General features: G+C 39.0%; 1 protein-coding gene across 10 annotated transcripts in view; it reads right to left on the reverse strand.

Moving 5' to 3' along the window:
- dock10 (dedicator of cytokinesis 10) overlaps positions 1-15,584 on the reverse strand; it is a 210,030-nt gene that overhangs the window by 161,886 nt on the left and 32,560 nt on the right. For 3 of the 10 annotated variants that reach the window (XM_062976584.1, XM_062976586.1, XM_008106265.3), the window contains exon 1: positions 10,095-10,454. The exons of 3 other annotated variants lie outside the window; for them this stretch is intronic. In XM_062976584.1, coding sequence (XP_062832654.1) covers positions 10,095-10,256 — 162 coding nt within the window. In that variant the 5' untranslated portion in view covers positions 10,257-10,454. Of the gene's footprint in view, positions 1-10,094; positions 10,456-15,584 lie in introns of those variants that run through there. 4 more of the 10 variants (XM_062976591.1, XM_008106276.3, XM_062976585.1 and 1 more) reach the window with 3 other exon arrangements.

Below are 15,584 nucleotides of genomic sequence, written 5' to 3' on the forward strand. Positions count from 1 at the left end.
AGCACATTACAATATTTAAAATGAAGAGCAATTTTAATCAACATAAACCTACCAGTATTTCAATGGGAAGTATGGAGTTGATTTTAGCTGATGAGATAGTCAAGTTAATAAGGATTGTTGTTGTTGTGTGCCTTCAGGTTGATTCAGACTTAGGACAACCCTAAGTCTAAAGTGTAGGGTGGGGATTGGATAAATGACCTTGCAGGGCCACATCCAGCCCATGGACCTTAGTTTGGGGATCCTTGGTTTAGACTCTGTGATGGTACACTGGATCTACCTGTAGGATTCTCATTGTGGATGTACTGACTGGAAAACTCGTAAGTGGCACATATTTCCCTGTACTCAGTGTTCTTGCACTCATCAACCCATTCAACAAGCATTTCCACATATAACATACCGTGTTTCCCCGAAAATAAGACCTCCCCAAAGAATAAGACCTAGCAGGGGTTTGGGGGGATTGCCAAATATAAGGCCTCCCCTGAAAGTAAGACCTAGCAACTAAGGCTGCAGCAGAGTTCCATTGGGAAGCATGGCTGCAGGACTAAAGCAGCACTCCTCATACACACCGGAGGGAGGGAGGGAGGGAGAGAAAGTGCTTGCTGGCCTTGCCTTGCCTGTCCCCCAGCCTCCGTGGCTGCTGCTGCGCTGCCGTTTCTTCCTCCGGAGACAAGGCCATGCTTCCTGGCCATGCTCGCTTCGCCCCCAAGGCTTCTGATTGGCTCCGGGAGCCAGGGCAAGGGAAGGAGGGAGGGAAGGAAGAGGGCTTTCCACTCATCCTGCTCTTTCAGTTTCTTAAAGGTACAGGACGCATTGGGATTCTACTCTCATCCTTATTCCTATCCTATGCCCTGAAACATTATTTTATACTATTATTCTATTGCCATATTATTATCATCATATTCTGTTACTATTATTATATCCCATTATTATATTATCCTATTAATATATTTTATATCATTATATTATATTTTTCTATTATTATTATTATATCATTATATTATTATTCTACTATTATTCTATTATATTTTCATATTATTATATTATTATTCTGTTATTATTATATTCCATTTTACATTATCCTATTAATATATTTTATATCATTATATTCTATACTATTATTCAATTATATTATCATATTATTATTTTATCATTATTAGCATATTCTTTTATTATTATTATATTCCATTTTATATTATCCTATTAATATATTTTATATCATTCTATTCCATTCTATTATTCTATTATATTATCCTATTATTATTATATTATTATGCTATTCTGTTATTATATCCCATTATTATATAATCCTATTAATACCATATTATTATCATATTCTATTATTATATCCTATTATTATATTATCTAATTAATATATTGTATATCATTATATTATTATATTATCATATTATTATTATAGTATATTATATTATTCATCATTCATGACTACATTGAAACTAGAAGAGAGAGAAATCAGCGTGGAAACCTTGTGAAACCTAAATTGCAAGAGGTACCATAGATTGTTGTACATGGAAATAATTGTAGTAACAAGAAATTCTTGATAGGATTCACAGTTTGTCTGGTTATGCTGGTTTGTGATGACAACTACTTTACAGTATATAATAAATGTTCATTTTGTTGTTCAACAATAAATGTGAGCTCTTCTTCATGGAAAAATAAGACATCCCCTGAAAATAAGACCTAGTGCATATTTGGGAGCAAAAATTAATATAAGACACTCTTATTTTCGGGGAAACAGGGTAGCAGTCACGGCTCAAACTTCAGAGAGGCATATTCTTTCTATTTCTCATAAATCACATGTACTGCATGTTTGTTTTTTTAAAAAACGAAAGATTATTTGAACTCCCAAAGAAGATACAGCATCCAGATTTTGGGGATCAGTAATACTGGTTGCATACTAAGGCAGCTGAATATCAGGGTGAATATTTACAGTCTTGTAATCCCTCTTTTTAATGACACTGTTTACTAGAACAATCCCAATCTGACAGATCTGAAGGGCTGATTTGGAGAGGGCCTATTGTTGCACAGAATAGCACCTGCTATGCATCCCAACTCCTAGAGTCACTGGTTCCAAACATCAAGTAAGAGCTAACAAGAAAGGTCTCTACATGAGTCTAGATATAGAGATGTGCATTCAGGGCAAACCTTGATCTGTTTCATGTCCGGGCTTTTGGTGGCCCCCCCGATCCATTTCAATTGAGCCTCCCGAAATCGGGAGGGCAGATATTTGTTCTTTGTCTTCGGTGCCAAAAGATCTGTTTTCTTTTGGCGCATTATTGTGGGGGCTTCACCAGTAGGCCCAAAGCACCTGGACCTATGGGTGCAGGCTTTGGGCCTATGCACCAATAGTGCTCCTTACTCGGTGCTTGGCTGCAGGCCCTGGCGCTTTTTGCTTACGTTGATCCGAAAAGCAGGCTTGAAGCCGGTACCCGCTCCTGCCTGCCTTTCGTATCAAGTTTATTTTTGTTCCAGGAGGGGCCTTCCCGTTCCGTGCCATCCAAATGGACGGGACAAAATGGAAACACGAATCAAATGGGCCCCTCCTTTGGGCAAAAGTCTAATAGTTACACACTCTGCTAGAGCCAGTAATAGTAGACTAGTTAGATGAAGCATTTCCATGTGTCAATAAAACACAGAAATTGAAAAGATTATTTTAAAAAATAAAGATACTTTTGTTGTGGTTGTAATTCTGGTCATTGTAATACAGAATCTAATCATGAGAGTCATGATACAGAATCTAACATTTCTCCTTCATTTTCTAAATGAACAATATGACCCAGGCCTTTCTATTCTATTTTCCTCTCTGCCTGTAAAGGGGTGTGTTTGAATGGAAACTGAGTATTCACAGGCTGAAAAGCCATTTGGTGGGGTTCACAGCTGTAAACCGAGAAGCATCATTTCAGTGACTAAATCTGCCAGGCAGAGACCAGCTGCAAGAGCTCATCACTTCCAAGCGAAGAGAGTGATGTCAGTGGTGTTTATTCCATATTTACAAAGGACAGATCATGGATATCAGGAGTAAGTGAAAGAGAAAATTAATGCCGATTGCTTGGCGTGAAGAATAAGAACTTCAGCATTTCAGCCAGCAATGTCAGTAGTATACTTAGGTTTTCAAAAGGGAAAGTTAAATGTTAGCACACAGACACACACAGAGCAAGAAATTTGGGTGTCCAAATTCCTTTGTACAATATCTTATAGTTTGTCTGGAAAAGAAGGAGGAAAAAATTCAGACTAATAATAAAAAGGAAATTAGAAATGAGGTATTGAGACAGACCAATGTGAGACAGTGGTTAGCAAAAAAATTGTAGTAAAGTATCTTTTCAATAGCAGTGAGCCAATTTAATTATAGCATTTTATGTCTGGCTGCTTCTATATACAGCTCTTTATTTTTCTTATACCATGACTGTCTCTTGATCTTTCTGTTTTATTCCCCTTTAGTTCTTCCAAGTACCTCCCTCTTCTGGCATTACCTTTGAATTGGCTGCTTACTCATCTAGTTCCCGTTTCTTTATTGGTCTGTGCCTCAATCAGTGCCTCTCCTGAAGTGCTTATTGGTTTCCAAAAATGAATGGACAAATTTATATTGCTTGCCACAATCTTGGAGAAAGTTTCTAAGTATGTTTATTCCTATTGAGATTAATTCTGCTGAAGGGAACTGAGGACCAATTCGGAGAAAGATGCTAAAGAACACATCCAGCAGACCTGGAAGTTTTGTGCTAGGTGAAAAAAAAATAGTGCATCACTACAAGGCTACTTGCAGTGAAATATTTACAAGTAAAAATGGCATCTTTGTATGTATTTAAACTAAGAGCTTGGGTAGCATGACTAAAGGGATCTTAGAAATTGTAATAACAAAAAAGTGCTTTCCCAGTTCTGCTTCTAACTACAGTAGAGTCTCACTTATCCAAGCCTCGCTTATCCAAGCCTCTGGATAATCCAAGCCATTTTTGTAGTCAATGTTTTCAATATATAGTGATATTTTGGTGCTAAATTCGTAAATACAGTAATTACAGCATAACATTACTACGTATTGAACTACTTTTTGTCAAATTTGTTGTATAACATGAAGTTTTGGTGCTTAATTTGTAAAATCATAACCTAATTTGATGTTGAATAGGCTTTTCCTTAATCCCTCCTTATTATCCAAGATATTCGCTTATCCAAGCTTCTGCCGGCCCGTTTAGCTTGGATAAGTGAGACTCTACTGTATGTGAATTTAGCTAAAATTGTAACACTTCACAACTGGATTTGGATCAAGGCACATTTGTAGATTTGTGTTCTCAAGTTTCATGCAGACTGATTGTTTCAGCCAAGATCAAATTAAGATAGTATGGCCTTCTCTGCATGATTTCATCTCCTCCACTGTTTAACACTGTAGTCAAAGTTCTACCTTTAAAAAAGCCAATCTTTTAATGGGGGTGGGGTGTTATTTTTGCTTTCTTATTCAGTACTGTATACTCCCTGGAAAGTGTTTTATAGAGACCACTGCCATATTACGTAATAGGACATCTGCAGGCAATGCAAATATTCCAAGATCAAAAATGTACAGCTTCACAGATATATGGAGAGCAAAGGAAAAGAAAAAAAAATGTGCTAACCCTTCCAGCCCTTTGCAGGTGAGAAGGAGCCCAGAGGACACATCCATGCCATCTACTCACCAGCCAGCCACCAACCATCAACCAGGGCCTGCTCTCATACACCTAATTCCACCCCAAGGCTTAAATGACACTTAAAAACAACAACAATGTTCTTCTCTCAAACAGCTTAGATAGCCCAAACCCTTTCAGAGTTATGGAGACCACAGGGTTTTCTTGGCAATACTGGCTCAAAGAGGGTTGCCTTGCTGTCCTCTGAGGCTAAGAAAGCATGACTTGCCCAAGATCACCTAGTGGATCTCCATGGCTGAGTGGGGACTCAAACCCTGGTCTTCAAAGAAGTAGCTCAATCACCAAACCAGTCATGTATATTTCATCCCTACCAATTAGCTTAATTTTTTTTTAAAAAAAAAACAAAACAAAAAAACACATCTTTTATGCTTTCCAATGCCTTTTCTTTTCTAGTTTCCATTGATACTACCTCTGAAACTTTCCACCCCAGGGCCTCCTATTCCTGAATTTATCCCATGGGAAATCCCACCTAATCAGGGATTATGTACTGAATGGGGAATGTCAAGATGATTGTATCGGATGTGATGATTTTTCAAGCTGATACAAATATCTGCCAAAAATGGTGAATACATTTGGCTCAGTAGCAGTTTTCCTCACGCTCAGTTACAAACCATCTTTTTATCCTTTCTCATTTATCACTATGTTATCCAAATAGAAGCCTGGTGGGACATGTCACTGAAAAACAACCTTTAAAGTCTATCCTATGATAGTGGAGGATCTTTCTGGGTCTTCTGGCACCTCCAGTTTCATCTTAACTCAAGATACTCCATCTATAATTATCATTATCAACTCCCTGTCGGGCCTCAAGGCAACAAACAACTACACAATCTAATAAAAATTTAAAATGAAGGAAATACAAAAACAGTAACATAACATTACAATACAATTAAAATACAATAAATACTATTTAAGTGACATTTCAAACTTAACATCTTCCCAAAATCCCACCCACAACCTCCCCAGCAGTATTGCCCCTCATCCTTCCTCCTGGCACAGAAATTTTTATTATTTTTATTATTTACAGTATTTATATTCCGCCCTTCTTACCCCAAAGGGACTCAGGGCGGATCACATTATATACATATAGGGCAAACATTCAATGTCCATATACACATAGAACCGAGACAGAGACAGACCCAGAGGAAATTTAACCTTCTCCTGAGGGATGTTCGATTCTGGCCGCAGGGAGGAGCAGCTGTTTCATCATCCACTGTGATGGCACTTCCTCATTCCAATATCGTAAATTAGTTATATTTGCCTCCCCACTTTATAAGTGGTACCTTATTTCCTACTTGACAGATGCTAAGTCAGCAACGAGCAGGGGCTATTTTTAATTTTTTTAATTGACGGGTGCTCATCCTGCCACGGGCTAGCCTCGAACTCATGACCTCATGGTCAGAGTGATTTATTACAGCAGGCTGCTCACCAGCCTGCTCACCAGCCTGCACTACAGCCCGGCCCCTGTCCTTAGCTGCCTGCAAAAATCAAACAGGGATGGGGTCATCTTGGTCTCTCTTGGGAGGGAGTGCCAAAATCTGGGGGCAGACACTGAAAAAAACTTCTCCATTGTTCCCACCAAATGCGCTTGAGCAAGTCATGTGACAGAGACTCTCCCCCAGGTGATTGTAGATATCTGACAGATTCGTAGAGAGAGTGATAGACCTTCAAACAACCTGGCACTAAGCCATATAGAAATAACATCACTTTAGTCTTCTTAGGTGGGATACTTCAGAACATAGATGTTTAGGACCTCCAGGGTCAGTAACTCAGCCACCCATTCATTATAGACATGCATACTTATTGTGTCATGTATCTTTATTGCTGCAGGTTTTCTCTTCTGTATCTAAAGATCCAAAATGTTCCAAAAACCGTAACGTTTTGCCACCATCTGTCCACTTTCAGCTTGAGGAAAGGGGTCTAGTCACATGTCTAGCAGCTACTGAGGTCTTCCTCAAGGATCCCTGATTGGGGAAATAAAATAGGGTGAGGACTCTGTTTGCATACAAGGCTCCTGTAAAAAGTAGATATCCCAGATGTTTTCACATTCACTTTTGGATTGTGGCATGTGATAGAGCAGGCACCCTGAAAATGGTTGCATGGATGAGTGCAGAATGACCCCCATTGGCTGCCATCTATATTCAACTAAGAGACTATGAGAAAGATACAGAGTTGGAGGGAATGGGAAGGATTTTACCCTCCCTTCCCAACTACTTAGCTAAAAAGTGTGGAAAGTGTGCTGAGAGTCAAGGAGGTATCTGGGAGATCTGCTTTTTTACAGTGGCCTTATGAAAGCGGAGTCCTATTCTTCTATATCTTCCATTTCCACCATTGCATTTCTGGTAGTGATGTAGCAGGGCTTGTGTGACTAACCCCTTTCCCTCATAACTATGTATATGTAATTTCATGCACAGTAGAGTCTCGCTTATCCAAGCCTCTGGATTATCCAAGCCATTTTTTTAGTCAATGTTTTCAATATATCGTGATATTTTGGTGCTAAATTCGTAAATACAGTAATTACAACATAACATTACTGCGTACTGAACTACTTTTTCTGTCAAATTCATTGTATAACATGAAATTTTCATGCTTAATTTGTAAAATCATAACCTAATTTGATGTTTAATAGGATTTTCCTTAATTCCTCCTTATTATCCAAGATATTCGCTTATCCAAGGTTCTGCTGGCCCGTTTAGCTTGGATAAGTGAGACTCTACTGAATTTCAAAATCGGGGGGGGGGGGGGGAGGCTTAAAATATGGAAACCTTTTTGTCCTAAGAGTGTCAGACAATTGAATTTTATAAGAAGAATGAACTGGTTTTAAAATAGAGCAATCGTTCAGCTGTCAGTGATGAAAGGCAGGAATAATAGCAAGTATTCAGCTGATACTGTACCAATCATCATTTGATGCATGATGTTAGATTTCCTATACACTCTTATGCCTTTATTTATGGCTGTGAAATGCTGAGGGATTACAAAGTGGGATTTGGAGCTAGCATCAGATTTATTGATTATAATTTGTTATAGGAGGAACACTGTGTTGTTGTACTAGTATATTAGGTACATTTACCTGGAACATCATAATGATGGATGCATTATAAATCAATCAATAAATACATCAGCCTTAATAATTAATAAATATTACAATGCAATAAGACATTTCAGCTCACTAGAAAGCCACCAATTTGCAAAACAAGACTTTTACTCTTAGTCCTATAAACCCTGCCAAGTAATAAATGTTGGATTTGAATATGAGAAACACAGATTCCAGCTGCATCAAAATGGGTACCAATGGTACTAGACTGCATTTCCCATCATCCCTAATCAGTCTGGCCAATTGTGGGATTGGTAGTTTAACAATATTGGAGGAACACAAGTTTCCCATGCCAGGTTTACATCACCTGCTATATAAAACAAAATTAAAGTACATGTCCTCATGGGTCAGAACTTTAAGACATTGAAATATGAGATTACACTATCAATAAATATAATCTCACAAAGTTAGTGAAATGTTATAATTTTACAAAAAAAAATACTGCAGTTCTCAAAGAGAAAAACAGTATGGTACAGTAGTTAGAGTTGGACTACGCCACTGGGAGGCCAAGAAAACATCATGATAGTTTAGCTTCAGGATCATGATGTTGGAGATGACTTGAAAACATACGGCAACGAAGTTCTCAGAGTCAAGATTACAGTGTTACAGTGACATTACTAGTTGTCTCTGGACAACTTTTTACCTTGAATACCTGAATTGCCCAAGAGTGTTCTCTTTCTTTCCTGTTTGTAATGGCTGAGGACAGGTAAAAGCTGGGGTACCTTGCACCATGAATAATACAAAAGGAACAGAATATGCTGATAGTAAAAGACATGTGGCTATGCCATAGGTTCTGAGTTGGGAACTGCAAGTCCCTTTTTTCCTTTTACATTTTAGCCATTTCAAGGACTCGGAATGACAAAAACACTCTTCACTAAGCTACAACTGTTCAGGAGAAGCTTAGATTATAATCAGCAATATTACACCTCTCTATGTGTACTGAAGCATCTCAAGTAGATTTGAGCAATATTAATAACATTAAGCAACATCATACCTGCCTTGGGACTAGTGATAGCTCATCCAATGTGTTAGTGACTCTGAAAGCAAAGTGCTGTGGTCATGGTAACATCGGCTAAATTGTGAAAAACCAGGCAATCAAAACTATTTACCTATTAAGCAGTAGACCCTCTGGATTGTTTTTAGGATTCATTTAGCACTTTAAGTATTACACCTGCTGTATTATTATCCCTCTCTAATAACTTGATATTGCTTTGCACCTTGGCCTGGATCTTTTGACCCAAATCGGGATTTTAATATTATTGTCTATATTGACTATTATGACTGTTTTTAATCATGTTGAAGTTTTACTGCTCGGTTTAATGTTTTATCTGATTTGTGCTGTCGTGTCTGGGCATGGCCCCATGTAAGCCGCCCCGAGTCCCTCCGGGGAGATGGGGCGGGATATAAGAATAAAATTATTATTATTATTATTATTATTATTATTATTATTATTATTATTATTATTTTATCACCCAGATCAGAAAAGTATGGTATAGTAATTAAGCTGGAGTATTTGCATTTGGGAACTGAAAAGGAAAAGCAGTGGAGTGGGGAGGATTTTCTAATTTCAGCACACTCAGGCTTACGCTTGCTGCTTTTTAATAGATATGGCTATCAATATAGAGATTCTGGTACAAATATAATACATGGTTTAGAATGGAAGTTCATTTTGCACTCATGTCCCTATGGCTCTTCCCAAGTAAAGCAAGATAAAAATAGATCTCTTATCATTAATTCATAATCTAGGAGACTGCTTCTAATACATATGCCTATTGCTAACAAACCTATTAGCATGATAGTCAATCAACCAACCAATCAATAACTCTCTTTTACTTGAAGGCAGCAAAGGATGGCTTGTTGCAACAATTCGTTGTCTGAAACTAATCAAAAACATCTTGGTTATGTGATTGTTTCTATACTACTGAAATAGAAGTTTAGTTGGAAGGTCAGAGATACCTACTCTCTGTATATACACACATTGGCTATACATCAGGATTCAAAGTATAAACACTCAGAACTTTATGATCTGAGAATAAACACAGTAGATAGAATTAAACACTGAAAAAATCAGAAAGTGAAAGAGTTCTTTCTATATTGCATACAAGTCTTTCTTGATTTGAATTGGTGGAAAAAATGAAAATTAGGATCTGTTAGGTTACAACACCCATTTTCACTTGGAGGGCTTTAAACTTCCAAGTCTTTTAGCAAATGCACTTTCAACCTCCTCTCCCTCTATCTCTCTTGCAAGTCAAGAAATCACCAAGCATCTGTCCTAATAGCCCTCTCAACAGTGCCTGTTTGATAAAAGTATACTGTACCATGATGATCAGAGTCCTGGGTCTGCTCATTTCATCATCACTATCCAGAGGCAGGATTTCATCTGACAATTCCTCTTGCCGTCGTCTACAAATATGCGCACAGTTCCTCTGTACCACTGAACGAAAGGCTTGAAGGAGAACAATGCTGGCAGCACAACCCATAGCTGCATCCTGAAGCCTACAAAATAACTTCTATGTTTATGCTATGTTTGAAAAACAGAAGCTCCTTGTCCCTGCACACAGACTCCAGTGCAGCTGCAGCCAGCCAGCCAGCCAGTCAGCCAGCTCTCTCCAATCGTTTCCTTGAGCTGCAATCATCTGATCACAACCAAATAGCTTGGATGCAGATATAGGAAAGATCTGATCCACTGAAAACTACACTCACATATGGTATTAAGGTCCCTTTTTTCTTTCCCTTTTGCTACTACTGTGCCTGAAAACACAGAACAATTTTCCTTGCTTTTCACACTAATCCTTCTCCTGATCCCAGATTCCCAAAGCTGAAAAGCAGAAACCAGCTGTTTAATAAAACCTGGGAAGGCTCAATTTACTGACTGTTAATAGTTGCACAGAGGAACACCAGGATGACAGCCATAAGCAGAATTGACCAAGATAAGTGAACATGAATGCTTTTTCATAATTCTTTATTAAGGAGGAGAAACTGGTTTTTGCTTCACTGGAGGGGCACTGATATGAACAGAGAGCTTTGGGGGAAGTCTTTCATACTCTGAAATGTAGCTAGCAGGTTTAAAGCACACAAAGCAGAAGAAGTAGAAGAAATGCAAAACAGCATGTATATAGCTCACATCCAAACATTGCTGCCTTAGAGAGCTGCTGCTGCTTACTTCTGAAATGCTTTTTAATAGTAGAGTTGCAGTTGTTGGGGAAAATATTAGGATATTTTTTCACATTGGCAGAGGCAGCGTGTGTGTGGTAAATCTCTCCAAGGAACAGATCACTCAGAAGGAATTAAGCACACACACACACCCTTTGCCCTCCCCAAAGCAAAGTAACCAATTGAGAAGCATTTGTAAATGTTTAAGTGATAAATAATTAAGACCAGAGAAGGAGGAGGGAGGAAACCAGCAGGCTGTGAGCAGCTTAGCATTCTAACCACTGGCGGAGAAGTCATTCAGAACGGAACTAAAGAGGTGCTTAGAAATCACATGGCACAGTTTGGACAAATATCAAAATTGTAATGGTGTAATTGTGTGAGGTAAGAAGTTGGCACTAGACCTCTTTTTCTTACCAATGAAAAGTACAGTGACGGTTGCAAACACATTTGCAAGAGGATCGGCATTCCTTTCGGCTAATACTTCTTAGCACCTTATTTCATTTACAATCACATCTGCCTTCACTCTTTCTTTTTAAGTTTCTCTTTACTCTCACACAAAGGAGTCTGGTTTGTTTTGGGAGGAAATGGGAACTCTGCCACTGACTTTCATGGGGACTTGAGCAAGCCTGTAATTCCTGTTGATGTAATCTTTGGAATGGCTGTTTCATGAAATCAATTGTTAAGAGAACAAGAGGGAGGGAGGGAGGAAGCCTAAATGGTGCTGTTCCCTGGAAGCATTTCACACAAGGGTTGATTAGCCTTTAATTACTCTGTAATCTCTCACAACAGAGCAGCATATTAATGAAAATATTTACCAAGGCGATGAAATGAGTTCTTGAAAAGCATGCCACTCACTGCCAAATGTTCCTCTTTGCTTGTAGCAAGACTAAACTGACTACAAATACTTAGATATATTCTCTGTCTCTCTCATTCAGAGAGATATCTGAGATAACACAGATATAACAGCAGCACTGGCAGACACTGTGCAAGTCTCGTAGCTTTTTGACAGGCAACATTTTCTTCTTTCTTGTCATCTCACTAAAGAATTCCAAGAACAGAGCTGAGAAGAAAGCAGAGGTTTCCAGCAGGCCAACATGGATGTCTCCCCTTCCCAGATTATATTTCTGAAATAAAGAAAACTTGATGATACCAGAGGTAGGTTTTTATTCAGGTGGAGGCCCACTCATTCTGGGTGCTGAAAATACATTTTTGTGGTCAAAATCTTTAATCCTAAAGAATACAGTCACTTCTCCTTGTCCACAGATTCAACAATCTATGATTTGATTTTTATATTGTCATTTTAAGTAATGGACACAAATTTACGATAAAGGTAAAGGTAAAGGTTTCCCCTGATGTTAAGTCCAGTCATGTCTGACTCTGGGGGTTGGTGCTCATCTCCATTTCTAAGCCGAAGAGCTGGCATTGTCCGTAGACATCTCCAAGGTCATGTGGCCGGCATGACTGCATGGAGCACCAATACTTTCCCACAGTATCTATTAATCTACTCACATTTGCATGTTTTTGAATTGCTAGGTTGGCAGAAGCTGGGGCTAACAGTGGACGCTCACTCCACTCCCTGGATTTGAACCTGCAACCTTTTGGTCTGCAAGTTCAGCAGCTCAGTGGTTTAACATGCTGCTCCCCCGACTCCCCCCCCCCTTCACAAGTTTACTATATCATTCTATATAATAGGTTTAGAGCATCCATAAGGAGGAGGTTGCTGAAAGCAAACCCCAACAGTTACCAAGGGTCTTCTGTATGTGGTACAGCTGGAGCAAATGCTCCAGGTTCACAAGAAGTTTAGGTCAGTGGTCCTCAGCCTGGGATCCCTAGATGTTTTTGCCCTACGACTCCCAGAAATCCCAGTCAGTTTACCAGCTGTTAGGATTTCTGAAAGATGAAAGCCAAAAACATCTGGGGACCCCAGGTTGAGAATCACTGGCTTAGGTGCTCCATCGCTGCTGCTGGCACTACACAAGGACATGTAATTTTTGGTTCTGTGTGAGCTTTTGGTATTGTGATGCTGGCAAGAGAAAACAGTCCTGGGTTGGTATCACTTGCCACTCATTCTGACTCCATTTTCCAGCTGCAGATGTGTTGGTACGTGTCCCATCTTGGACACAGACATTAGTATGCTGTCCCTCAGACCTGATAAACATTTATTCTGGGCCCATGGAGAGCTTCCCTTGAGCTTCATTATTACCAAGCCCAATCGGTCAGTAGCACCACTCCAACAGTGAAGTCTGCACACCTGTACAAATCCCCACTCCCACTTTTTAATTATTCAGAGCTTACAAGTGCTTTATTACCTTATTGGATTCTAGTAAAAAAAAAAACATGCTGTAGATCCTGTAAGTCAGATGCTGTTAAAAAAAATCTGGTTGCAGTAAACACAGTGGCATAGCTGTGTCATTTGCTCCAAATGAGAACTCTCACTGCTTCTATTCTGCAGGTTTTGTATTTTCATTTTTCCTATCTGTGCATGAGTCTGGAGCTGACACTTTGGCCATAGACTTAGCAGCTGAGCAAAGACCCAAATTCTTAACAAGGCGAATCATAACAGCATCTGTTGAGAATCAGTCCAATTTTCTTCACAGCTTACATGGTTTGTTCTTAGGGAAACTGTTGTATAGCCTTGGGCAACATTAATGCCTCTTGCATGACAGGTGTTGCTCTTATATTCATGTTGTATTTCAGTGCTTGGGGAAAAAGGTTTTATGACATTTAGTTTCTATGGTAATAAAGTTCTGGGTGCCAGATAATTCTCCTTGAGTGAAATATGCTCTTTAAGCACTTCCATAAGGAGAGCTAGAGAGGAAACTGTAACACAAGACGTGCCTAGGAAACAGAGTTGTGGCCTACACTCATTTCTTTGGAGGAGGAGAAAACAAAAAGTTTAACCCAAAGCAGAAAGAGAAACCCCTTGAAAATGAAGTAGAGACACAAGCCAGAGAGTGGGAGTTTTGTGCTCCCACCAAGGCAACTAACTGCACAGCAACTGGACTGAAGTAAAAGAGAGCGGCTACACATGCAAACCCACTTACTTTGTTTTTAAACTAAGACAATCAAGCTTTTATATTATTATGTTCTAATATGACATTGTATAAAATACTATTCTACTTTTGAACAGAAGTTCTTAAAGGACTTTACAACATTGAAGCACAAAGAACAAAGCATTCAAAAATTAAATTCAGTTAAAGTGAATTCATAAAACAGTAAGGAATGTTGAAAGAGTTGTAATTCACATGCAACTTATATTCCAAATGTGTGCCTCCCTCCCAACCCTTAGAAATGTCAATTTTTAAAAATTCTATATCCCAGAATCCTACAGCCAGAAACTTTTTCAAACTGTGTTCTTAGCAAAAAATGGCTACCCTCAATTGCCAGTGAAGACTGGACACACTTCTTTTTCTAAGCTTTGTTTCAATTCAGTAACAAAAATATTTGTGTTTAGCCGGGTCTTATTTACGGAGGCTGGTCTGATGTCAAAAGAAATCCAGTGGGTCAGAAGCAGCTATATCTTTACTGTTATTTTTTGTGTCTTTTAATGTATTTGCTCTTGTTTTTTTAATCAATCAAATATTTCACCTCTGTGGGTTGTTGTGCATTTTCCAGGCTGTATGGCCATGTTCCAGAAGCATTCTCTTCTGATGTTTCACCCACATTTATGGCAGGCATCCTCAGAGGTTGTAAGGTATGACACCTCACAACCTCTGAGGATGCCTGCCATAGATGTGGACGAAACATCAGGAGAGAATGCTTCTGGAACATGGCCATACAGCCCGGAAAATGCACAAGAACCCAGTGATTCCGGCCATAAAAGCCTTCGACAACACATTTTCACCTCTGTTTTGTCATTATCTGCCTTGAGTGCCCTGTTCAGCAAAAGTTAGGGTATTTAATAAATAAGAACATCTCTGGTGGATCAAGAACTCTTAATGGAAGGGAGTAGTTTTATAAATGTGTTTGAAGAGGAGTTTCATTTCTTAGGCCCCTTCCACACAGCTGAATAAAATTCCAAATTTTCTGCTTTGAACTGAGATATATGGCAGTGTGGATGCAGATAACCAAGTTCAAAGCAGATATTGTGGGATTTTATTCAGCTGTGTGGAGGTATATTTCTGTGTAGAAGGTCCCTAAACTATATACTGTATATGTGTGTGTGTGTGTGTGTGTGTGTGAACAAAATGAGAGAGCCTATTACCAAAGTCAAAACTAGGATCTGCATGCAAATTTATATTGCCACTCTCTTACACCAAAATCTGATTTGAAATCATTACAAACCATAGGCACATGCCTTCATGTCTTGCAGCTGTGACAAGTCCTATTAAAATGGACAAAGCTGAGAAAGCCCAGCTGTCTTGTGGAAAGAGGAGTAGTGACTAAGGGCCCTTCCACACAGCTCTATATCTCAGAATATCAAGGCAGAAAATCCCATGTTATCTGCTTTGAACTGGAATGTATGGCAGTGTGGACTCAGATAACCCAGTTCAAAGAAGATATGTGGATTATCAGCCTTGATATTCTGGATTATGCGGCTGTGTGGAAGAGCAATGATACTTGAAGGATTGTGTGATTTCTCACCAAGTTCTACATCAGTGCAGTCACACTAAACACATCTTAGAACAGAGAAAGCAGAGGAACTATTCAGGAAG

Source organism: Anolis carolinensis, chromosome 3 (assembly GCF_035594765.1).
Source record: "Anolis carolinensis isolate JA03-04 chromosome 3, rAnoCar3.1.pri, whole genome shotgun sequence".
Taxonomy (NCBI): Eukaryota; Metazoa; Chordata; class Lepidosauria; order Squamata; family Dactyloidae; genus Anolis; species Anolis carolinensis.